A 26,664-nucleotide genomic window follows, 5' to 3' on the forward strand; every position below is an offset into this window, starting at 1 on the left:
CCACATCCACGGGTGCGGACACACGAGCCTCTCTACTGAGAAGCAGGATTTGCTAGTTCAAATACAGTGCTGCACTAATGTAGCTTTACAGCATCCCTGGAACAGCTGGCTCTGCTCTGGCCAGCTTGGAGGCAGAGAAATGTGCATTTGACTATTTACAGCCTAAGACAGGAACTCCCCAAAAGCACCAGGCAAAGACAGAGTAAGGGAAGTGGAAATAGGCTGTACTGAGTGTGCCTATAGTGACTAAGCCTGTAGAAACACAAACTGAACCTGAGGAAGCATCAATGAGAAGTGTGAGATCTGCCAATAAACATAACTCTGTGGAAAGTCACACTCCCCACCTACTAGAAAACCCCAGGTTCCTTTCAGAAAACTCGATCAAGTTTCTTTATGGAGCAATGGCTGAAACTGGGGAGCATAAACTATAATGCTTGGACAAAAAAGGCCAACTTCACTGGGGTTGGTCAAAAATAACAGGCCATGGATTAGGTTGCAGCAACATATGTTTCTTGGCACCAGGAAGGAAAGCACTGGATGACATGGCTGCCACAGAAAGGAAGCCCCAAATCACTCTCTTATGGTCAGAGATCTGTTGGGAACCGCTCTGAGTGTCCGTACAGAAAACCACCTCCTGTCCTTCATTCCTATCTGTTCAGGGAAACAAGGCTTTGCATATATCCTTTACAAATATAAGCAGTAACCCCAAAGGAACCCCAGCTCCTCTGGGCTTCTGAGAACAGGCTGTAAAGTCCATTGAGGCAAGGGGATGGCCAATGCTTGGAAAGCTGTGGGGGGCAGAGGGAAGAAGTCAGATGCTCATTGAAAGGTCCAAATATTCTGTCCGACTCAGGAGTTAGAGTCATTAAAACATAATAGAATCCAACAGAGCATTAGGACAAAGACAGAAGAGGTCTAGAGCAACTACTCTAAACAGAGTTACCTAACAAAAGGCAGAGCGAAGTAGCAGAGTATCTCCAGAAGCAAGATAAGAGATGCAGGGTTAATGCATGGTCTCAAACAACAGAGCCTGAAAAGACCAGTGAAAGAGATGTGATTTTTATTTATTTCTGCCAAAAAGAGACAAGCAGGGGCACCACCCTTCACTCCTTACTTGCTGCTCCAGCCATACTCTCCTGCCATCATCCTTGCATTGGCTCTGGGGCTCACTGAAGCCCTCACTGAGCAGATTCAAGCATCTACATGGGCTGAAATGATGCTCAGTATGAAAGTAAGTAATTTCTACCAGGTTAGTAAGTTGAATTAGCTCACCAAAGCTCCAGCCAAGCACCAGAACTAGCAATAACCCATGCATTTTTAAAGAATGTATTTTCTCACCCCCCAGTAGAAAAGCCAAACTATAGAAGATCACATTTCTCAGCACAGTGACAAAGCTATTAAGTTTATAAAACAAGGGGATGGGAAAAACATCACTGAAAGCAGCATTTCTATTCTGAAGTGCGATAGAAGATATTGTTACTATGGCTTTCCATTAAAGGTCACATTTTCCAATACCTCAGTGGCATTAGAGAGCAAGTCCTCAAGGAACTTCTGGAAGCTGTGGCTTACATTCTGAATACTTCAGAAATTCAAGAGGATTACTTATTTTTAAAATTAAGCTTGTATTCACCCAATATTTTGGGTTTTGAGCCACATGCAGCTTTTCCCTACAGGGTTAGCCACCAGATTCCTCTGTTCATTCCTGGCCTGAGCAGAAAGCTGAATAAATTTCTTTAGCCCAGTTAGATTCTGGAACAGCATCTGTGATCACAAGCATCCAAGATAGAAGTGCTGTAGGTTGCTAGAAAAATCTTAACACAAAAGCTATGTATGGAAACCACTGAGTGCCTCTGTATGCTAGAGGCACTAGCTGGCACAAAATTGCCACTATGTATGTACTATCAGCATGGGACCTGGTTGATATCAGCCCCCACACTGATAATGACTGCCACAAGCAGCCCAACAGCAACATGCAGTTCCTCGGACAAGTGTTCTCATGGGATTTGCCCCAAGTTCTCCACAGAGATCCAGCTCACAGCAGTCTCTGCCTAGGCCAGACATTCAGGATGCAGGGCTATAGCTTAGCATTTGCTCCTCTAGAGCATCCTTTTTGGTCTGGAACGGTTCTAACTCTTTCAAGATCTGCTACAGAGAATATACAGACATTAAGATGAAAGACCTAATTTTCACCCTGCATGACCTAAGCAACTACTGATGCTGAGAGGTGTTACATGCTTCAGTGAAGTGGCTGAATGAGATTGTCTGAAGCAAGCTTCCTGTAAGCCAGTCAGAAAAGGGATATTGTAGTGTTAGGGATATGTCTGAAGCTGCAGTCTCAGGGTTGCCACTTGGCTAAGAAAACAAGCCACCTACTTGCAGCAGGCTAGTCAATGACTGCAGCACCCCATGTGCCAAAGGAGGCTACAGACCATCAGCCAAGGTGGCAGAGAGGAAAGTCAGTATCCTGCCTTGGCTGGAGAAAGGCCGGTCCCTGCAGCAGTGCTGCCCCTGCTCACGGTGGGTGGGTGTGGGTGTGTGGGTTTGCGCATGCACATACATGTGTGTGCATGTGTGTTCAGCTCACTCCAGGCCACTTACACTAGCATTTTTTTTTCTTTGAGCCTGGTGATGCCATCTGTTTGCGCAGGGAATAGCAGTCAGTCTTGTCTGGCTGCCTTCCCACTGCTGCTGTTTTTACCCTCCTCTCCATCAAGAGCCAAAGGGGCTGTCAAATACCTTGTGACCAGCGTCAGCCTGTATGTCACTTGCCTGCTGGAGAGGGAAGAGGTAGCTGCCTGAAGAAGCCTAGACAAGCCATACAGAAGGAGAGAACAGCTTCTAGCTCTGCCTTTGCCATGGGTCTCCTATACAGGTTTGCTAAAGTCATATGATCTTCCTCTGCTTTAAGCCCAGGGGAGCTGTATTTGCTGCAGACTGCATTAGTAAGCATGGGGGTCAGGAAGATCCCTGAATGTCCACTAGACGGACAAGACTTTGGGAAGCTCAAAGTCTCAACATCCCATCCTCTCAGGAATGCCAGATGAACTGGAGCCCTCATCCAGGGGAGTAACCCTTGCAGATATGAGTCAAGAAAAAAAAGAAAGCAGTAATCCATGGCAGCAGGATTCTCAAACTTCTGCCCCTTCTCCCATTCATTACCCCAATTCCAGGCACCTTGAGATTTGGCCATCAGCGAAGTGGGGGTTGCGTGACATGCCCTTCTCACAGCTAGTCCTCTAGAATGTCTGTACTCTGTACAGAGCTGTCTCACCCAGGATTTCTCTGGATCCCCAATTACTCACACAGCATACTTCATATAACCCACTTGTTTACCTTACTAATACTAGTACTGGAAAACCCACCCTGTAGCTGTCTAAGACACCACCCACAGCTTCTATTTCTCCCCAAAATCTCAAAGAGGCTGCATGTTGTTAATACAACTATTATCTCACACTGAATGTGGCCATTCTTCTCCAGACGTGAATTCCACAGATATACTTTCCCTTTAGTGAATTAAAACCAAAACACCTCCTCCCCCATCCCTCAAAATCCCAATGCTTCCTGTATGTTTCCCTCTCTGCTACTGAGCTGTTGTACAGGAGGATCTCAAAGGCACAAACTTAGGTCTTTTCACTCATAGAAAGGAGAAGAATTGTAAACACACACACAAACCAAGAGCCAGTAGTGCTTCTTGATTCATTCCTGGGATGGAACAGCACTACCTTGCACTTCCAGAGCTCAGGCTGCATTATGGTAGAAAATAGAAAACAAAGCTAAATTTCCAACCAGCCTGAAGCACAGGCAGGCACTATTGTCAGTCTAGGGTAGGTCCTCTCCGACTAAAGAAGAGTTCCTAGCAAGAACTAAAACATTAACAGTTAATCTAGGCTTTCAGAGCACAAGGGACAGTAAGACTCCCTGGTTTACTAAAATATTGTTATTGTAAACCAGCAAGAAAGACAAAACATACTATGTGACTTGGCACCTGTGTTTCATTGTTTGTTAAGAGCTTTATTCACATATTATTCCTGTGCCCCAAAGCTCAACTGCTTTCTGCAACCATATCGACCAGCTGGATAAAAATAAAGACCACCTCTCTTTTCAAGCTTCCCCCCCACACACACACACACCTTTTTCCCTCCCTATCCTTTAATCATTCATGACAACAAAACACATTACTACATTTGGGGTGAGGGGGAAGAGTCAGCTTTAAATTTGCAGGTTTCTCCAGAAAGCATCTGGGTTCTTCCATGCCCAATGCAACCAATGTGCAAGTTAAAAACATACCCTTGAGTCCTTCCCTCCATCCTATCAAAAGGGATTAGCTTTGTCTACCACTCATACATTTCTGTAAAGTCACTTACAGATTTGATTCATGCACTTTAGAAAAGGCATAATGTTAGGACAGAAGACCTTCAGAACAGGGAAAAGGAAGGAATTTAAAACGATACAGAGGCACAAGAGCATTTAGATAGAGCAAGAAAATGGCGGGGGGGGGGAGAAGATTACTTAACTTCTGGTATAAGGCCTGTATTCACAGATCAATTTAAGTCAGTGTGACTGTCCAGGTAAGGAAAACAAAGCCAAAGGGATAGGTTTTACTTAAGTATTAAAAATTATGAAGTGTACAGTGATTCCTCTGAATACCCCCCCCCCCCACACACACACACACAATCTTGTCATGTTAAATAAAGTTCAGACAACCAATGCAATCTGCTGTTACGGACCAGACACTATACCTATTGAATCTAGGCCTCATGCATCTGCTTTCTCAATGAGCAATATTAGCAAATTCTACTGCAGCAAGTTTAGAGGTAAGAATAACAACAGAATACTGCACAGTGTTGTTGTATGCATTGTCAGACAACTAACAGCCTATAGACAAGCCTAAAATTATTTTGGCCAGAACTTTTAAAAAGGACAGATCACAACATACACAGTGTTTTTAAGCATGTTAGTCAATACAGCTATGTTAGATAATCAGCTTGATGCATCAGGAAACAAGCTGACTACATGTCAAGTTCCATAAACTTTGTCTCACCCACGTGCACAGCACTGATGCTCCAGAGGATAATATGGAAGGAGTTGACGTGGGCAGGCATTCCTGTGCCATGCCAAGGATAGGAAACTGATGAGCAAAAGAAAGTGGCAGATAAAACAGCTCAGGCTGCATCCCATCAATTACTCAAAATTAAGCTCCACCTTTGGAGGTTTTCTATCATAATTAATGATTACGTTAAGAACTGGAGGAGGATCAAGTTCTCCTTCACCCAAGTGGCAAGTGTATTGGATTCTCATGCAAATTAGTTAAGGTTGCATCAAAATCCCATGTTTATTTCTGCAAGAGCTATACATTACTGAAAAGGGCCTTTGGCAATTCCAAGTCTCTTTTCCAGGTGTGGATACAGTCTCTGTGTATTTGTTGTAAACAGGTTTGATTATGTTCTCTCCTTTCTTCCTATTTCCTTAAACACTAAGCACCCCTCTCCCTTTATGTATTAAGGTTTCTACCAAAGCATGACACTGCAGCCCTCAGGTCACAAAGATGTGACCGGTTTTAAATGAAAATGCTGAGCTCCCCAGCGCCCAAGCTGTGACACTTCAACACTGCAAGTGAGGCTTTGTGCCAAGGCTACAGAATGCAAGTATGCAGCTGTAACTCTGCTGGCACAAAGGCAGCTGGGTAATCCAAGGCAGCCAGCTGAAGGAGGGAAGCAAGCCCCCAGGCCTTTGAGGCAGGTGTTTCTGCACTGTCCTGGTACCAGCTGTAGGCTCACCCAGCACCAGCAGTCCCCTTCTTCCCAAGGGTTTTAGAGCTCCTTTCCCTTCAGCTAAAGGAAGGGATTTCTGTTGTCTTGCAACTTTTTATGCCTAGCAAATTCTGATATGTGCTTATAAGAGAAAGGTATCTTTAGAGTCACACTGTGGGGACAGACCAAGAGCTGCTGCCAATACAGCATAGCATTAAGCACGAGAATGTCACAGACGCATAGGTAGCTACACCAAGGTGAACCCATGCAGAAGGAAGCTCCATCCCTCTATCCAACAGTAACACTATCTCAGAGGTGGGCCCACAGCCTCAGAACACCAGTATGTCAAGGCATGGCCCCTGCACATTCCTGAGGCTCCTGGAAGGATATGAGGCAACAAGCTCCATTTTGTATCCCCTGTACAGCCAGGAGCTGTCAACAGTATAACCAGTGATGATGTTCTGAGCTCCACAGGGCAGAATTGCCATGCATTTTACCCACCAAAACACTCAGGCTTCTGTCAGGATTTGCCATCTAGCAGTAACCCTGAAAAATTTATACCTTTTTAAGAAGAAAAATAGTCAGCAGTGGTTAGGGCTTCTCTAGCTTAACATCTTATGCAAAAGGAGTCAGAAAATTGCTGTGGAGAAACCTAGTTACTTTAAACTATTAAGATACATGTCCAGACCGCATTTTTCCACACTGTCAAGTTTGGCTGCAATTACTTAATGTACTTTAAGTCATCCAAAGATCAGCAACAGTTCAAGGAATTTTAAAGTTCCCTAGATACCTATGTAATTCGAATTTGCTGAATGTGCTCCCTTTCTGTCCTTTTAGAGACCAGATTGTTAGATTTCATTCTGAATGCAGTTAGAAATAAAGAGTTATTAATATCTGCATAATAATTTTTCTTTGATTACGCTGTTAAGATATAGTATCCTCTCTTTTCTGACAAAGGAGGTATTTTTGTCTTGTACAATAGGAAAAAATACAGTTTAAAGCCTATTGTTAGAAACTCTTATATTTTCAGTCTTGAATTCTGAAAAGCTCCATTAGTCACAGATTAAAGTCACATTCATCTCATCTGAAATTAAGTATACACATGATGGACTGCAAGTCTAGGCCCAAGTTGCCTTAGACCACTTTCACCACACCATTCTTTGCTGTGCCAGTTGAACCACTAGCATTCAAGACCATCTTTGTTGTGTCTAGAGATGTATACCATATCCAAATTCTCTAGATGGGGAAAGGTTTCAATCCTTCACATGATAAAAAGCAATAAATGAAGCTGAATGGACTAAATCTACTTCTCACATAAGCTGAGAAGCCTGCTGATCAGCCACCACAGTTAGATAAATTTGCATGGAATGTTACTTACTAATATGAGTTGAAAGAGACAAACATGTACCTACCACACAGGAAGCTTCATACTGTTTCCCCAATTTAGGTCTTAAAAATGCACTGAAAAAGAAAAACAAACATGTTAGAGACCTGGTACTTAAAGTATGGATTTTGTTCAGTTATTTGGGGGATTTTTCACATGTCACTAGGTTGGAAAATAGCTGAAAAACTCCACATAAAGAAAGACATTATGCCAAATAAGTCACAGACACCTGTTGATGGCATCTGGCAAAGTACCATTACCTTTTCTGGAAGACAGAAGTACCCACGCTAATACATCAAGAGATAGTTTACCCATGGGGAACAGGACGTTTCTTGAAAGTGGATTAAATCTTCCATTAAGACAGTTTTCAGCCATTTTACTTCAGCGATAGATTTCACAGCATTGTGTTTAAAATGTGTTAAATATTACTGAACTTTGGCTTGCCTGTATTTTGAGCTAGGAATCCATTTGTCAGTTGCGTATTAAGTGTTTTCCTCTACAACTGCTGATCTGGAAGGTTCCTGATGAAATGCAGGCCTGTACCCTGTAGCTACAGAACACCCACCTCTGCTGTCATTCCCCTCCGAAGAAAATCGGAGAATAATAATGAGATTAATCAGGTCACCATTTTACAGCATTTTCCTCAGAGTTCACAGAAACCAGTCAGAATAAAGGGATTTTGCAACTGAGGCCTTATGTTAAAGCCACAACCTTCAAACCTTCCAATCTCCCCCCAAAATCCTGCAATGTTTTCAGTCTAGAATTCTCTTAAGACAAGAGACAGCCAGGATTTGGAAGGAACATAAAGCCCAACCATACATTCAGCCTGCCCCTCACACATCATTACTCTCCAATCCAATGAAATAGGGTGAGGCTTTGACGTATCTGTTTGCATGCTGACCTCTCAAAGCATAGATTACACTTCCAGAACTGTTGCAAATACAGATACAAGCAAAGCTGCAAGTCTGCTGCAGCACTGTGGAATATTGTTTCTGGTGCCAGAGCTCCAACTGATTGAAATCCTATTAGAAGTGGGGGTGGGGGAGGGAGGGAGGAGAGGAGAGGTGCATAGACACACAAATACATGGATGTTTTAAAAAGTCAAATCAAGAAGCTGTCTGGGTCTGCCACTGGGTTAAGTGATCTCCAGTCCTCCCCCCACCTCTGATACACAAATTGCTCTATACTGAGTGCAGAGAGAACAGCTTATTTCATGCTTTCATGTTACAGCTGCAACAGCCACTTCCTCCCTGCCACTGGGCAACAGCTGGCCTGCCCTCCCTCCCCACTTCCACTGCCCTGTTGCAGCTGCATCCTAAGCACCCAGGGCTTGCTGTTCTCACCTGGTTTGCCTCCATAGGAAGGTCTGGATGGGCAGAGGGATGCCACGGCCACTCTCCTGCTCCTGGCCCTCTGAGCTTTTCCTTTTCACCATGTTGCTGATGACAGCTGCTGCTGTGAGCCAGTCTTAGCAGAGATACCAGCTGGGATCTCCCATAGCTGCCTCTTTGCTCTCCGTAACTCTTCACTCGCTTCCCTCCATCCTCTGCAGTCCACCTCCTCCCTCCCCTCTTGCACCTCCTTTAGCTCTGCTGGTGCAAAATGGCTGCAGAAGGCAGGGAGGAAATTAGGGGAGCGAAGATGTCCGCGTCCCTCTGCTTCCTCCCTGCCTTCAGCACCTCCCTCTGTGGACAGCTCCCAGCACCGCGAGCCGCGCCGGCAGGCGGTGACGGAAGGGCGGGCGGGCGGCGCGGCGGGGGGGGGGGGCAGGCAGGCACCGGGCAGGCACCGGGCAGGCACCACCCCGGCCCGGCCCGCCGCCCCCGGCCCGGCCCGGCCCGGCCGGCAGCGGCTCCCTCCGCGCCAGACTCCCTGCGGAGAGGCGGCAGCACGGGGCTTCGCCTCCCGCGAGCCCCCGAGCAACAGGGCTCCTCCTGCGTCTCCCCCCCTCCCATACGGCACGCACCGCGAGAAAGTTTCAAGGCAACGCCAACCTGCAGCAAGAGGAAGATGCAAAGCAGCTGAGGACGGACCGGTTCAGGGAAGCGTCTCTCCTCTTATTCCTCACGCCTTTCTGCTCCCATGCCGTTCACCCGCAGGATTTAAAAGTTCAAATGGGCTGCCCCTGCAAATCAGAGTCTGACCAAGTTCCACCCCAACCACACAGGGGCAGACTTGAAATAGGGCTTTTGGGGGGTGGGGGAGGGGGGAAAGGAGGGAGGAAAGCTTGTTAGTAGTTTAAGGTCAAAGTTCCCTTCTGTGCGTCTACAGAGGCAGAAGCCCTTGAAGTGTCTGATACAGCATGGAACAGGACAAGAGATACCTGTTTATATCAAAAAGTGGGGATAAGGGGAGCAAGTAATAAACCCAAAAGCAAGCAATTCACTTGAGCATGCTCCTCTCTCAGAAAGTGAAGGTGGGTGGCAGGAGCACAGGAAGCTGGGTGAAGTTAGTCTGTGGTGTCCCCCCTGCCCCATACAGAAAGAGTTGAAACTGAGGTGGAGAGGATGGCGACTGGTAGCTCAGGCACCATGCCATAGCTGAGGATGGGAAAGTATTGTATTACAGCCTGAGTGCAGTACTGGATTTACTTGTATTTCCAACTAGAAGCCAGAGAGGTTTGTCTTTACACAAAGATACAATTGAGTCAGGTTTGCTGGAAACATTTCTCAGACAGTCTCTAATCACCATTAGATTAGCTGCTCTTACAGACCTAAGGATATCAGAAGATAATACACTACAAATAATTCATAGAATAAAATGAAAGACCAACTCAGGTCCACCATTATCAGTTAATTTTTTTCAAGAATTTTTGTGACATTCCACTGATGTGTGTGCACATGTGCATATATATATATTTATTTATTTAAAAAACAAGTTTAAGGAGAGATGCTCCAAAAAGCCAAGGCCATACTTCTGACAGTCTTTCAATTCTCCTACTTAATATTAGATACTTAAAGAAAAACACCAATACTCACCTAAATCATTCCTTTCCAGGATATGAGATGGACTGATCAACAACACCTATTTCATTCCTCGTGGGTGCTCTGAGGAACAGATTTGCTGAAAACCCAGTGCTAATACTTAAGTAACCAGCACTTAATCCTTCCTGGGGTAAAGTTCTTCCTGGTGCCCAATTCAATGCTTCCTTACCATGACTTAAGCTGATTCTGCTCATGGAGGATAGGACCTGCATAGTCTACTTTTTGCCAAAATCCCCCTCTCACACAAAACAGGAATATTAGAGTTAATTGGAAGGTATTATGTTAAATAAAACCTAAGCAACATGTTTATAGCCAGAAGTTTAGGAATTAAACAAACAAAAACAAAACCCCACTAATCTACCTGAGTGCTGAAATGCTAAATCAGTTTTTTTTTGGCTAGCAGTAACTTTCTACTGGTGTACAAAAATAAAGTCTGTTTAGTCCCAGAATTAGTTTGCTCAGAGAGGAAAGTTTTCAAGTATTATTTTCTTCCCTTCAATTGAGTTAGGCCAGATAGAAGTAAATCTTTTTTTCCTTCAAATTTTATAGGACTAGCTACAGAGAGGAAAAATAGTTAAAAACAAGTTAGTTCTAAATGCAAGGTATGTATTAAAGAAGTTTTCCTACTCCACATCCCCTCAATGGATCCAGGACTTCTGTAAGTGTCTTTGACTAGAAAGTGAATTTGAGTTTTAATTCCTATCAGAATGCTTCTTTACAGTCAAAGAGGAAACAATGCAGTAGGACCGATAAGTATATTTTTAAATAATTGCTTTTTTCTAGTCCTGTAATGTTATGTGATTACTGAATAAAGCATAATCTCCCTGTTAGCTGTAAATATGAAGTCTAATTTGAGTTTAAGTTTTAGTAGCTATGAAGCAATGAGAATCGCTCTTTACCAAAAAAGAGTATGAGGACAAAAAGTTTTAGTGATATTTGCAATTAAAAAGAAAAAAAAACCAACACAGATCTGGTTAAGGTCTCAAGAAGTACAATGTCACCTTCTACCTCGTGAAGGTTCACGACATGCATAAATAGAATCCATAGCATCTACTGGGCCCCGCAGTTAACATGATCATCAAGCCTTGACTAAACCCTTCCAGGCTAGAGATGGTATACATGGATGTCACTTGAAGTGTCATGCAGGCTCACCCTCAAAACCAGCACCATCAGGCATTTAAGTCAGTTTTAATATTGAACTGGATCAACTTTAAGACACTTGGATTCTCTCAGTAACTGGTAAGCATATTTAAGGCTTTTTTTTTTTTTTTAAATGGGCATCTCTCCTTATTCCTGCATTTGAGAAGTAATCATTTACAATACCTTCCAGTTTGATGCTGTCAACCAAACCTTGTTATTCCCATCCTCTGCTACCCAAAAGAAAGCAGATGTAGCAAAAAGAGCACTGCAGCTTAGTCACAGACTACAGCTGAAAGATCTCATACGGATTCTACAGACCAATAGGGATACCCAGAGACACTCATTGGGGTTAGTCCAGGCCAGCTGCTTATGGGTAAGCCAACAGGACCACCCACAAACATGAACATAAAGCTCCACAATAAACAAGTTCCATTAAAAAAACAAAAAAAAAACCACACACACACCCCCCAACAACTATTAAATGCTTTCAAACCCATTCAGTCAGTCAGCACTGCCACCTCTGAAAGAAGATAGTTGCAGGAAGAAGAGTTCAGAAGCTCACTATCAACTGTTCACCAAGCCTCGGAAGGGGAATCCAAACATCCTCTTTTCTGTCAGAAGAGGAGCAGGCCTGGAGTACTGGCTTGGTCCGTGCACTTTGGCTCCACAACTTTCAGCATTTAGTGTTAGTTCTTGCTCAGAAAGAGGGAGGACAGTATATTAGTACCTCTACCTGGCTTTCTGTTACATCCCTGAGGGAATCTTCAGGGGAAGACAGCTTTGAAGTACAATATTTTCCTTATTCTTCCTTTAGGCATAGCCAGCAATCTGTACTGTCACATGACCAGTAGCAAGTCAAGCGCAGGTAGGCCAGCACACACCTTTGGGGAAGGAACAACACAGCCAGAGCCAGACAAGATTCAGCTGCGTGCTGGGAACAGCCCTGCTCACCTCAATGGTTTTGGCAGCAAGAAGGGCCAAACCTGGCTGGCTTTGCCAGCAGGGCAGATCCAGACTTCTTTTGGTTTGCAGCTGTAACAAATACATACAAGGTATCAATTAATCTACCTGATTCAAAGACAACAATGACTTTTTCCAAAAAAGCTCTTTGCACCACAATAGCTTTTAAAGACTGCCTATGAAAGCAGGTAGATTAAAGAGGAAGATGTACATTCAACGCATAAAAATGGAGAAGGAAAGTAAAAGCAAGACTAAAAGGATACATATTTACCAAGTGTAAATTGATGCAACTCACTGATACTGCTAGTGTACTCCAGCTGGAGCATCAATGTAAACAGTCAAACTTGGTGCTATTAGACAAAACTTGCCATTCTGAGGCCTGAAAAACACTCTCCAACAACAGACTGCCACAGGAAAGGACACCTAGGACTATTTGTACTGAGATTTGAAGTTAAAGAAGCACTTACATGCTGACAGAAAAAAAAACAAAAAACAAAAAACACCACACACAGAGCAAAGGACATATCAACAGCTGGCATTGCCCTAAGAATCTCTGTTACAGAGGTGCTGATTTTCCAGTCTGGCCAGACTGTGACCAGCACTAGACCAAGGAAGTGGTAAAGGTGATTTATTTTAGTTTGACAGTGGCTAGAGGCTAATTTTGTTCTTGCCTTGTTTTGGAGATACCCCATTTGCGGAGCACACAAAGCTAAGGTGACCTGTTACCTGCATAAGTGAACCAGCCTACACTTTGAGAATGGCATGTAAAGAAGAAGGACCTATAGCCTGGAAGATTTTACTTATTTATATACTGGAACTTCTGTTTGCAGTAGAAGCTGTCAGATTTGCAGTCACCATTTGATTGTACCTAAATATTAACACTAAAACGGTGTTGCAAGAAGAAAGGCTACAAACCAGTCCCCTGATTCCTTAAGTTCTTCTTTAATATTGTATATAAGGCTTTTGTTTGAACAACAACTACCACCACAGAGGAAAGAGCAATATATATAATATGTTTGATAAAGTTCTCAGAGAGACCTCTGTTTTAAAAGCACACTATGAGATAGCTTTTCTCACTGGTGCTGCTTTGCAGAGTAGACATACAGGAAAATCAGGATAAGTGACAAGCAGTTGCTATGACACCTACTTGCACAGCCATAGCAGTCAGGATCAGTCTGCCTAATTCCTTGAAGCATAAGAGATGCAAGCAGCTGGCTCATGATCAGAGTAAGATTAGCAAACCCAGTAGCCGCATCTCAGAGGTCTTGTAACAGTACACTGATGGGTATACAGCATCCTTGCAAGACACTATCCCTGGACTGGTGCTTTCAATTCTGTCATAGTGATGTCGTGTACACCCTTCACCTTGCCAGTTCCTTTTGGCTCTGCGATTATCCTGGCTTCAGGACATGCAGAAATTGTCTCCACATCCTACTCTGCATTTTTTCCAAGAGGCTATTAAATTTGTCCCATTTCCTTCTAAGCTTGTAGATTCACCAGTGAGACAGAAAGCTCTTTTTTGAATGCCAGCCTCTTCATCCCCACCACCACCCTCCTCCTCCTGCCAGCCCAACCCCCCCAAATAACTCAACACTGGGCAGTCAAATTGTTCCCTCACTTCAGGCCTCCCAGAAAGAGGAGCAGTTGCCTGGAAATCTGGACAGACTGGCTGCAGCAGCTGGCTCTGCAAAGCTGTTCCCCACTCCATCTCCACACCCTTCCCAGGAAGGGATGTAGCATCAGAGACTCGGGAAAGGGGGATGGCTACAGCTGCCTGAATGAAAACTGGGCTGACAGAGGAAAATCTGGACTAGCGTGGCGGCAGCAGCAAGAACAAGCAGACCTTAATTTGATCTTCATGCAACCTACCATTTTGCTCAGGGAAAGTGATTTTATCACAGCTGTGTTAGACTTGTGCCTTGTAATGCTTCCCAGATAACCACTGAGTCTAATATAAACAGATAAGGCAGTGGGAGAAAGGAACAGAAGAGACCATAGTTATGATCTCTTTATAGATGAGAGAAGGCAAGCAAACTCTTCAGGGAACTCATAATAGGCAACAGCAAGGTGTCCTGAAGATTCATCTGTGTTCTGTTTACTAGGCTACACTGGCATCTTGGGCTGGCACAGAAACTCAGGTCTGTTTGTTTGCGTACACACACACAGAAGTGCAAGAAGTCACTACTTCCAGGAAGCAGGCACAGGGAAGGGATGAGATGGCATCATTAGCTCCGTTATACTCCAGCAAGTCCCCACCCACCCAAGTGCTTGACACAAAAAATTCCCAGGATACTATTTTTCCATTTCTTCTCTCACTACAGGCAGCAGTAGTCTGACATCCACCTGAATCACATGACTAGCTGGTTACTACGTCTGGCACTGCACAGTTGCATTTACACATCCAACAACACAGTAGAACTCAGTCTTGACCCCAGAACAGTCAAAGCTGGCAGCAAGCCACAGATCAGGGACACTCTGAGAACCTGAGCATAAAACCCTACACAGCACACAGGAGTGTCCAGGACAGGCAAGCACTCTAAACCTTACTGTCTTGATCTTATTTTCATGCTGATACTCTCCAAGTCCTCAGCCTAGATTCCTGCCACACAAGCTCTTAACCTTTACTTTACCTGTAATTCTCTTTGTTGGGAAAGAACCAGAATCCAAACTCTCAGTGTCTTGAGCCTTTGTATTATGAGGCAGCCTTTCCGAGAGCAAAGCTCTAAGTAGCTCCAGCTGTACACCAAGCTGTACACCACTAAGTAGCTCCCGCTGTACACCAGCCTTTTTCTCCATAGTCTTGGGACAAACAGGCACAGAAAGTTAGCACTGATGGATGCCACTCATTTTATCCTGTTCTCAGAAAGGTCTGTCAGGTAGTAACAAAAGTCATTTTCTCATTTATCCATCTCTTTCTAGGATGTCTTTTCTGGACCTTATAAATAACTACATTCAAACAGGGCAAGAAAGAGTCAGCAAAGAGTGAGCACTGAGGATTTTTCTGTAGCACTGTTGTCTATACAATTGTTTACAACAGTGTAAAGAGAAGGTCAAAGGCTACTGTTTTGCTGTGGCAGCATTATCCAGCCTCTGCGTAGGGCAGTTAAAAAAAGAAAGAAAAAAAAAAAAAGGCTGATTCTCTCCTTTCCCTCTCAGGTGTTTTGTAGAAGAATTAAAAAAAGACTAGGAAAGGCTCCATATTTTCTTTAAGGGCTTTTAAAATCAGCATGAAGACATTTTGGCTAAAATTCTTCAGATGTCTCATTCACAGCTCTTCTTGCTGGTTTTGCTCAAACATAACACAATTATGTCTTCAGAAGCAAAGATAAGCAAGCCCCTAGAATTATGCAATGGCCTAAGTTTGCTGCTATTGCTATATGAATTTGGACTTTCTCATATTTTGAAAGCAGTAACTGGGACTCCCTCATGGCCACACACCCCTAGGTGAAAGGCCTCCGCCTGTCACTCCACACAGTGGAGAGAGCTGATCTGTTTCTCCAATTGACTCGTATTTTTTCTACCATTTTCCTGTACTACACAATGAATGCCACACAAACTGTGATACATGCTAGACGCACAGAAGGTCTGCCCATCTTGTAAATGCTGTAGCAGGATTCCTGGGCTACCATTGCTTTTAATAACACTGTAGTTAGGAAAGATTTGATTCACAGCTTCTTCTCACCTCAGTACTCCAACATCACAATTTGCTAGCAAATCATAAAATATATCACCTACCAAATGCTCCTAATGAGACACAGAGTTCATTAGAAATACCACCTCTCCTTGCTGCTGTTGCATTTTCAGTCACTTCAAAAGGAAGAAACAGGTTCTCAGCAGCTGCTCTCAACCATTGCTTTAGCTGCAAATGCTTAAGGCAGGACTTATCCTTTTGTTCTCAACCTCTTAATATTTTTTTCAGCTGATACATTAGCTCTGCCTTGCCCCTAGAGCACCCTTACAAAAGGTTTGCTAATGGATAATTAATAGCACCTACTTCATTGTTCTTCCAGGTGGTCTGACAGCATTTGTTTATGAGTATTGCGGTATGATGTCAAGAGCCCAGCTTGCTCAGGGGCTGGGAAACTACTCAGTTATAGCTCCTTCCTGCTGCTGGGACTATGACACAGGTGTGTTCCAGGCACACCAACTATCTTCATATACTTTTGTTGGCAAGTCCCACTGCTGCTACCCCAGTCTGTGGTACATGCAGGGCTTGAACACTAGCTGATACAACAGATCTCATCTTATCTAGACCAGAATGGCATGGTCCTCCCAGACAGGAATCAGAGCAGGAGGCAGGGTCAGTGCAGAGGCAGGACAGCCCCAGAAAAGGGCTTTCTCCATTTCCTCATGCCACAGTCACATGCTGAGAAGGAACCAGGGCCAGACACACACAGGTGGCTTGGGTCAGTGCACAGAAGTTTGCTGGAGTATTTCTTTGCTCCACCTGCAACACAGAGCTGTGTCTCCTCCATGACCTGAGCTAAGGCAAGGGCTTCAATACTCATCAGACAGAGCCAAATGCCCCTTTGAGGAAAACAAACTACTTCAAGTAGGCCTCAAGTTTCAGGCTTGTTTCCCTGGCAGCTTTTAGGGTAGTCTAAAAGCCTACCGCAGGCAGCTCCCATTACCTCCAGTCCACGCAGCCCCACCGTCCCCAGCAGACTCCGTGCCGCCGGGAGCCAGCCAGGACCACGCTCACCCCTCGTTCTCCACCGGTTGAGCCCTCCGCGGCCAGTAACGGGGGCCCCACGGGGATGGTGGCGGTGCTGCCTACCGCGGAGCCCATCACCGAGCCCGAGGAGCACCAGCGGGCCCCTCACACCGCCGAGCGGTTCCTTCAGAGACGGACACGCAATGCGCACAAGGCGCGAGATCAACGGCCACTCAGCGACCGTTAACGGCCGCGCGGCATTTAAAGGCGGCCGGAGCGCGCGCGCCCCCTGAGGGCGTGAGGCGGCCGTTGGCTCCGCGCGGGCGCTGCCCGGCGGGAGCCGCGAGGGAGGGGCGGGGCGGGGCGGGGCGGGGGCGGCCCGGCGAGGGAGCACTGGGGAGATGAGTTGTCGGTTCTCAGCCCCGCACGGCTGAGCAGGCGGCGGAGCCACGGTAAGAAAATGCGCGACAAAACGGTGACAAAAACGATGGCTCCGGCCATCGGCGATGTCTTCACCCACCTCTGCACTGAAGGCAGCCAAAGCAGGCACCACGGAAAGCAAGGGGAAGCTGGCTTATTCATGGGATCAGTCATCTGTCTAGAGGGTTTAACTGTTCAATGCATGGTGACACTACACCTTGCATTCAGGCTAGGAGCCCAGGGCAAGCCACAGGGTAATTTATTCATACAGATCAGGGGACTATTACCCTGAGGATGAGGATGCTAGCTGACTCTTTTGGCAAGAAATAACAGGGACTAGCCGAGCACTTAATCTGCTCTGACCTTTCTTGGCAAGACTGACTATGCAATACCAATAGATATATGATACTTTCTCTTTCCGGCAGTGCAGTGAAGTGTAGTGGTTGAATAAGGGCAAAGCTGCATCGCAAACAGTAGAAACAGATACACGCAATTAGGTGACAAGCGATTTTATTTTGCAAAACAATCACTATACAGCAACAAATACAATTGCAAATTGGATTGAAAAACATGAACTACCTACCACCAGCCATTCAAGAAATGCCTCTTTTATGGTAACAGGCTCTAGAATTATCAGAAAAAACACAGGTTTGTAACAGCAGACTGTATTCCTCAAAATCCCAGCATACAGCATGTTTATTTGTCGGCTTTTTCTCTTTGCTAAAGTTGAAGTGGCTCTAACGCTTGACTTTTCCATTTGTGAAACTAATTTACCTTCCTGCAGTGGGAATTGCTCGAGTTGCAGAGGGACCTGCTTTAGCAATCGTACTAGCGAGTGAATGCTATACACACCTAGGCTATAATTCTATCTGCTTCAGGTTTCATAGCAAAAGTGATCTACTCTTCAAGGCATTTGCCTGTGAAGGGACATTTGTACTTGGTTTTCGAAGAGTATTTGGTCCAGCGTGGCAAAAGCTTCTGCTCACATGTGGTATTCCCCACAGGCTGCCTTTCGACTCCCTTTGGGTCGTGTATATAGGCAAATTGATATTTGTAAGCAGTCATGATGAGGTTACTACTGTACCTTAACATAGCATTGAATGGATAATACCATTTACTGCTGTACAGTGAAAATATACACAGCCCTAGTGGGCACAAAATTATCCTCATCAGTATTAGTTTTACCTTTACTGTTGCTGGACAAAGGTTTGCTCAACTTTGATTTCTTTCTGCTTGTGGTTACACAGAAACAGAACTCTGCAGATGGGGCAGCAGCACCTTTTCTTTTGTCTATGCAGCTTGACAGATTATTAATTGGAGGCTCTCCCCAAACTATCCAAACAGGGTTAACTCTTCCATTTGTCTGGATTATCTCTGCATTGTTACAAGTCGGGTCTCAGATACCCAACATACCTGCTGGCTCAACACGCCTGCGGAAAAGAAACACAACGGATGCAGTTTCCAGGAAGCTGGCTCTATCTTTAGTGGGCATTACATATTTACAAAACTGTTGTTTTCAAAACCAACACGCTTCTTGAGAAGGAAAGATTAATATGAGCTTTATCAGTGAACATCTAGAGTCATGTAACATAACTTGTTTTTTATTTAACAGCACAAAACTCTTGATTTCTTTTATTTTCATGTAACTCCACAGCATTCTAGGATTCTTTCTATGGAAGGATGATTACGATTACAAAGGTCTTTGCTTCAATCAGGACAAGAAAGCTCATTTTACTGCATGAAATAAATGACTTGGTGTGTTACACCAATCTAACTTTGGACTCGGTAGGTGTATTAAACTAAGCTTCATCATCTAGAGTATGTAATTTTAAAAGCAGAATAAAAATACTTGAGTCACAGGTTAACACTGTTCTGACCAGCTGGTGTCCAGCTTCAGAGAAGCTGAGGTTCAGCAGTACCACAGACTCTCTCCCACGTTGGCAAAAGGCATAAAAAAACACTGCAAGGCTAATTTTTGTTGGTATGATCAGAGCAACGTGATCAAAATACTGTTTTGTCGTTTTTTCTTTCTGTTTTTTGTTTTTCTGGAACTATTGAAAGGGGCTTTTAATGCACCTCACTTGGCATTGTTTCCATGTGAACTCTGAAGCGATCACTGTAAGCAAGCGTACAACAAATACAAGGCAGAAATCAGAATCCTCCAGATGCACTTAGCGTGGTTCTAAACTCACTGTCCTTTGTATAAAACAACTGACTTACAAACAGTATTAGGAACTTTATAGTGTGAAAAAGCTTTTTTCAGAGCTGAAATGTCATGCGTGGGGCTGTTAGGAGTTCATCTTCAGTAAAATTTTTGGAGTTTTAACCATTTTGTTTTGTCTTTATAATGCTGTGACAGCTTAGCTAAAATCCCCATTCGGTCCACTGAAGATCTACTGTTTAGTAACTGTGCATTTACTACCTGAATTTGATTATGTGGAATTCTGTGCTATTAATTATAAGAATCCTTTTCCACAGACATAAAAATCTTCTCTGTGTGTCTTTTCAGATCAAACCCCAACACACACGCATACGTACAAATTAAGAAGTAAAAAGAACAGATCAAAAGCTTCCAACACACAATGTTAACCTAATACATGGATCAAGTATAGCTCAACTGACAGTGCAAAGTTTAGAGATTTCAAAAGGAAAAGATCAAACAATCTGCAAGAATGTAAACTGGTCATTTCATAATGTCTACTGTACATAATATCAGCAGATTACTAGCTGCTGATGAGTAATACTACCATATTACCTTCAGTGTTCTCTTAGTGTCCCTAAGATAGTGTTGGAGTTCTCACAAGTAACTCCATTTGATTTGATGTTTATATATCTCTGCCCTTTACCTTTTACGCATACTTTTTCTTATACTTTTTATAGTCAATATTATCCCACTTCTTCTTTGTTCAGTTTTTAAGATGCCCTATTTATTGATTAATCACCATGGCAACCCAGTCTAAGGAGCTTATTTTATTTATTCATGTACTATAATTTACAGGCATCTCTGTTATGCTTATCATGGTTATCTGAGTGCCCGAGTGTTTATATAAGACATCACTGAAGGAGTGGAAACAACACTTTTTCTGTGTTTCAACTTTAGCAAAAGAAAAAATAAATAAATAAATCTAACATTCACTGTTACTACAGGAGTTTAAAAAAAAAAAAAAAAGCCTAAACCAAACTATTTTGGATTTCTAAAAAATCCAGAATCCAAACCCAACCATCTTTGGAGACCCTCTTACAAACTTCTGGACCCCACAAAAATCAATCTTGGTGAAGAAAGGGAGGGAGGGGAGGAGGGGAGGAATCTTTTTTCTAGCATCACAGAAGAGACTTGCATCTGGCACTAAAACAGGGTCACGGCTTTTAGTTGTTACAGAAAGCAACTTCATGCTAAAAGTTTTTGTCTTTTTAAATGTATTTTTATGAATAGGGAAAAAAACCCTGCTAACATCTACTTTTACATACCTAAAATTGCAACACCAAAGGGTGCAAGAGACACAGATACTGTGAATAAAGTAGAATATTCAAGTATATGAGGAGGGCGTATCACAAATGGCCACAGAGAAATATATATATCTATAATACTGTATCAAACAGATGGAAAGGATGTGAAACCGGTAGTGTGTACACAAATCTAGCCGCTTAACCAACATTCTAATCAGACACAAGTCCATTGGGATGGAAGTGCTTCCTTTCAATAGCTTTTTTACATCACTTCCCCAAGCATGGTTCAAATGTTTTTCAACTACTATTTTTAGTTATTAGTTAAATAATTTATTGGCTTTTCAGCTATACACTGACATAATTACCCAGGTCCAAAAAATGTTAATAACTTAATTCAACTTTTGTTCTACTCATTTATACAAAATAACACTTTTTTTTTTTTAATTAAACTTGAATTTCTCTATATGCCCGTCCTTCTGGTAAGCAGACTCTTAATTTAACCTGTAATAACTTACAATGGGCAACTTTTTCATTTTTTATTTCCCCATCTATCGAGAGAACAGTGAAAAGAGCAACTTGGGATATCAACAAGGCTCTTCAGAAAGAGGTGGATGGCCTTCAGGCACATGAAAGGTAAAAATGCATTTTATCATAGTACAGTACTCCATGCAAGACAGAGCAGAGCAACAATAATTGTCCAATGTAACATACTGCAGTTGTATACCCATATAAAGCCAGTGTCTTCCTGTTGTAAATGGAGATCAGGCCAATTTTTGCATCTATTTAATTAATTTTTTTCTGTTTTTTATTGTATGGTAACTACAAGTCTTGGGATATGACTTAGTTTTAGACATGGTAAAGAATGAATGTAACACCTGCTCTGAGCCCATTCCTGCCAAGAGCTCATGCCTAAATATTATTACTTCATACAATGCAAAATGGAGCAAATTCATAAGCCCTGTTTAGCGAGGGCTGCCGTGACATCTTCAGCAAGGGTAGCAAGCTGGGGCGATTCAAGCAGGTTGATGCTTCCAGAGGATGAGACGTTGCTGAGCCTGCGTGGCGAAGCCACGCTGGACCTGCCTGGTGACTGCGTGATGATCTCAGCCCCGTGGTCGACACGGGCTTTAGCATGCTCTCTGAAGTTTAGCTTCTGGCTGTCAATCTGTTCCAGGAAAGCAAAGAAGTTGACTTGGGATGGAGGGAAGTTGTTTAAAAAAAGCCCTCACTGACTGGGTGCTCAGTGCTAGCTTCCTACAGCGACGATCACCCCACTTTTCCTTTCCAAGGACAATCTTCCTTTCCTTTAGGAGAACTGATCCTGAATAGTGCCCTTTCTTCTTTTCAAAATCAGCTGCTCAGCACCTGCCTCAGCAATCAGGCAGCTCAGGTCTTTTGAGTCCAGGTCTGGACTCAAAAATGAAACACCACCTTTTCCGTTTTATAGAAGCCATTATCAGTTGGAAGCATCATCTAGGCAGTACAATAACTTACATTCCAACCTACCTTTCCCATCAGTAACAGTTAAGTTCAGAATTCACAGTGCACCAAGTTAATTTAGACATCCAAGAAAGTATCTCCCACTTTCAGTGGCATTTGAGTTCTTAACTTCTTTACACAGAACTGAAAACCCACCTTCAGCTTCCCTCTCTGCTACTGAATGTTGCTGGAACATACTATATATTCACTAAACTCACTTGTTACAGATCATCACTTGGGTGTGATTTTCTTTTGTTTAAAGAACTCTTAAAAGTATTGAAGCTTATGAATTTGACCCTGTTTAATGTGTATTGGCTTACTATGTTACATCCTCTCTCAATGTTTCTGTCTTTGATAGATGCTCTAATAAACAATAGCATTGTTCCTACCTGTATGGATTTAATAGGCATTTTATGGGCATTGTGAATTTGATTCTGAAATTTGTATTTTCAAATGTTTGTGGGAGTGACCTTACTTTCAAGATGTTTTCCTCATGTTTCATACTGCAGTCCTGATCCTCTGGAATACTCACAGTACCAACTCACTAGATCATACCTGTGCTACACAGCTGTCCAAAACAAGGTTTTCCCTTGGTGGGAAAGCCAGTGCACGGACTACAGGATGCTTCACTTCTAAGGTCCAGACTCAGCCTAGAGTGTGGACATAAGCGTGATCATTCCAAATTCCATAGGGAGCAAACAGCGTGAGTGTGCTTGAAGAAAAACAAGCAAATGTTTCCTACTCAATTCAGAGCCATCACTGAACTCACAGGTCTAATAATTTCACAGCTGAATTTGGGCCAGGGCACAGTGACAGCTTTTTCCCTGAGGGTTGTTCTGTTACCTTGACATTACCACCGCCAGGTACATGGTGAGCATTTTCAAGTGAACCAACTTTAGCCTGAGCTTTTTCTTTGAAATCCAGTTTCACACTTTCAATTTTCACACGTCCACCACCTACACAAAGAAAGGAAAGGAAGATTAAGAGGCTGAAATCCCCCAAGAGAAAGTCTGACACAATGCACATGGGTGCATTCATATTATTTCCATTTCAGTTAGAGAAGCACCGAATACCATGCTCCATGTTGTGGAAAATATAAAATCTTTGACACATATTCACACTTTAAGCATGTGTTTTAGTCCTACTGATTTTGATGGGATTTAAGCACATCCTTAAGTATTTTGCCGACTTCAGCTTGCATTTCACCATCTTATCAAACTGACATTGTGTCCCAGCAACATCCTTCTGTGTTATTATTTTATTTATCTCATCTCTAAACTGGTGGTCCTACACATTTTTATCTCTATATATTTAGTTAAGTAAAATTAAGAGTATTATTTCTATTAACAAAGTGTATTTACTTTCTCTTGGACTATAAAAGAGAAAGGTATCATCCATGCTTTCTCCTTCACATACAAGGAGCGGGTCCTTGCTTTGTCACAAATCCCAGAAAATCCTACAATACCTGGTTTGTGGTGGATGTTCTTGAGGGAGCCACATTTGGAAGTCACATGACTCAAATCTATCTTCTTGGTTACAATTTGTACCTGTCAAAATCACACACAAACACAACAAACATTACAAGAATGAAAAGAATAAAATATATAAGAAGCCAAGCCCTGCAGAGAAACAGCCAAAGTCTCTACAAACCACTGGAAAAGGAGAGATGGTTAGTAGAAAACAGATCATGCCACAAGGGAGGAAACACCTGGATTAATGCAACAAGCTTCCTTTCCACCTAGGGAGATGACAGAGCAGGGTTAAGTCTTTCCATTAGTAAAATGAAGAGGAGGATGAAGCAGACTGGGTTGTGAGTTCTTTTCTAAAATGTCTGAGCTGTCCCCTCGTGGTGGAGATTTCCAAGCCCTGCATGCAGCAGGATCCAGCCTGTTTGGTTCTGCTTTTCAATGTGCCTCTAGGAAACTAGGAATAGTCTGGTGGCTGTTTCTTTTCTACCATCTGTTTCATATTTTTTTTCCATCTCAGTACAGTAAAAATTTTCAGCTCAATCCATTATGGAGAGTCTGATGAATCTACAAATGTGAGCGACCTCAGCAGCTGTACCTGCACTGGTGTTGGATCAGGCAGCCCAGATGCTGTGGCACTCAGCGCTCAGCCAGGCTGCAGCACGGTCACTGCGTCTCCAGAGGCTCTGCCGAGGTCTGCATTGCCATGGCTACGCCGACCCAGCTTGGGAATGCCACAGGAGCGACACTCCGGCTCTGCCGCGCTCTGGCAAGCTCCAGCGTGCGGCTGGCTTTCACCCCTACTGCACTAGCACGTCCTTGCTAACACAGGAATTTCAGCCCCTCCAGGCCAGACAAAGCAACTCCCTGCACATGAGCTCCAAGTTCACTACAGTGCCACCGGTTTGCTCACGTCACCAGCAACAACTTAAGCCAGCAATGGTGGCTTTAGTGAACCGGTTTACTTTTCATCACAGTGGATCAGACGTGCACTCACCATCGGCACTTGCATTTGAGGGGAGAGCATTTCCATCAGAGGGGTCAGCGCCATCTTAAGCCATTCTAACATGATTGCTACAACTGACTGGTGTCTCCTCAAACCCTGAGCAGCCTCTGTTCGTTATACTAGAATAATAACGTGCTGGAGATACATTAGCACTCAGCACACCGGCAGATCACATCCTCCCTCTGAGTTTTCTTTGTCCTCATGTTTTATTTCTCTTTTATTCTCTCTGATAACTGTACATAACTGACAAGATTAGCTGAGGAAAGACTGTGACAGTAGAAGATGCCCAGCTGTGCGGCTGGCATCTCAATGGGATGATTGGTACTTTCTGGAAATGACTTCCATGGGCCACTGAACCATCCTGGCTCCTACTGGGCTTCTAATGTCAGTATCCTTGAATCTTAGACATAATCATTCTTGTCTCATTTCCTTTTCCTGGCCAAGTCCTAGCAATGTGTTGTACTCTGTGGAGAAAGACCAGAAGGCCACCACTGCATACACAGGACTTACACAACTACCAGACCAGACTCACATGTGAAACAGTAGCAAGGAGGAAGATAGTGCTCAGAGGGAGGGAGACAAGAGGGGGGCTGGCTGTGCAAGGTGGGTCACCACAGTGGAGACGCCTGTTCATAGTGTGTCTGTACTACTTACATTTCCTCCCCCTGCAGAATGTTTGATGTTATCTCTGGAACCACAGCGGGACTGAATATCGCTAAAATCGATCTTCTTGTTTAAAATCCTAACCTAAAAGGAATCGGAGGTAACTTACTATATACCATACACACACTCCAGTCAGGGTGCAGGACAATGGAGCAGGGCAATTTTGCCTCCTGCTGTGACTCCTTCTGACACTTGCATTGAAATATGAGAAAGTCGATCATGCCAGTCTCTATATTAAATGCAGTATGTTGCTTTTTTTTCTGCCTCATGAGGTGGTGGTGAAATACAAAGGGGAGCATTTTCATTCCAGGAGACATGAGAGGTGGCTTTTCCCTGACAAGCTCCAAGAACTCCTTGTTTGCCTGGATTGCACGTAGCCCTTGGAAAGCCTGCCTTAGACTCTCTTGAGTGACAGCCAGTGTTTTTGCTGAACTGGGCACAAGGAGAAGATGGAGACCCTTCATCTCACAGTTCAGTACTCCAGCCTTTGCTGCAGCAATTCCAGATCCAGCCAGCTCAGGCACTGTTTGAAATCCTGAGGTATTCCACCCCTCCTTCTGCCACACAGCCATAACAGCAGCTATATTCACACAACAGACCCCAGCGTGCTCTGTGAAGTGACTGACAACTCTGGACAAATGGATTAAACTGCAGTCAGAACTCACTACCACTCTCACTCACTACTGTCCCCTATTAAAGGGCACCACTGAAACAACGGTACCTGGAAACCTGTGACTGCTTCTTGATTTCTGGTGCTGGCCAGAGGATTTGCTGGTCACAGCAATTTTCTGGTGCCGGCAGCCCTGTGCACTTTGTTTCTGACAGAACAAGTACCTGACCTTCCCTTGATGGAGCCAGCCTCCCTCACAGTTGCCAGGAGCCTGCATTCCTTCTGTACCAACTTAGCCACAGACACACTTACAGTCCTGACAGTGCCAGGAGGTGAACTCTGTGAAGGGCAGGCCACACGGCCCTGTGCTTGGCCCTGTGCCAAACCAGCCTCTCCACCTGGCAGATCTCAGGCGCCACCAATGACTGTCCTCCTCCCAGGGAACTATGTGCTGCTGGGTGGGAGTATGCAGGAGCAGCGGGGCACAGGGCCTGCCTCAGCACACACACCTGGGCAAATCACTTCAAGACTCCTTTCTGAGCAAGGGGAGGGGATTGTGCTGACCAGTATTAGGCTTTTCAGGTGTGTGAAAGGGCAGTTCTGGCATGGGCTCCACCTGCCTTCTTTGCACCAGGAGATTTCACTCACTCAAAATGTGCAGCCAGTGCAGCATATTCTCTCCTCTAGGTTAAATATGAACT

At 43.9% G+C, this 26,664-nt stretch overlaps 2 protein-coding genes across 2 annotated transcripts in view; both read right to left on the reverse strand.

The window, feature by feature from the left end:
- The window catches only part of UNC80 (unc-80 homolog, NALCN channel complex subunit), a 140,509-nt gene extending 131,940 nt beyond the window's left edge, over positions 1-8,569 (reverse strand). The window contains exons 1-2 of the mRNA XM_067298502.1: positions 8,478-8,569; positions 7,163-7,211 (exon numbers count right to left, since the gene is read on the reverse strand). Of these exons, the coding sequence (XP_067154603.1) occupies positions 7,163-7,211; positions 8,478-8,569 (141 nt within the window). The remainder of the gene's footprint in view (positions 1-7,162; positions 7,212-8,477) is intronic.
- A 9,216-nt stretch (positions 8,570-17,785) lies between these two features.
- Positions 17,786-26,664, reverse strand: part of MAP2 (microtubule associated protein 2) — a 104,326-nt gene continuing 95,447 nt past the window's right edge. Inside the window, exons 13-16 of the mRNA XM_067298742.1 lie at positions 25,345-25,437; positions 23,684-23,765; positions 23,062-23,174; positions 17,786-21,904 (exon numbers count right to left, since the gene is read on the reverse strand). Of these exons, the coding sequence (XP_067154843.1) occupies positions 21,689-21,904; positions 23,062-23,174; positions 23,684-23,765; positions 25,345-25,437 (504 nt within the window). The 3' untranslated portion in view covers positions 17,786-21,688. The remainder of the gene's footprint in view (positions 21,905-23,061; positions 23,175-23,683; positions 23,766-25,344; positions 25,438-26,664) is intronic.

The sequence above is a fragment of the Apteryx mantelli genome, chromosome 6 (assembly GCF_036417845.1).
Source record: "Apteryx mantelli isolate bAptMan1 chromosome 6, bAptMan1.hap1, whole genome shotgun sequence".
NCBI classification, from domain to species: Eukaryota; Metazoa; Chordata; class Aves; order Apterygiformes; family Apterygidae; genus Apteryx; species Apteryx mantelli.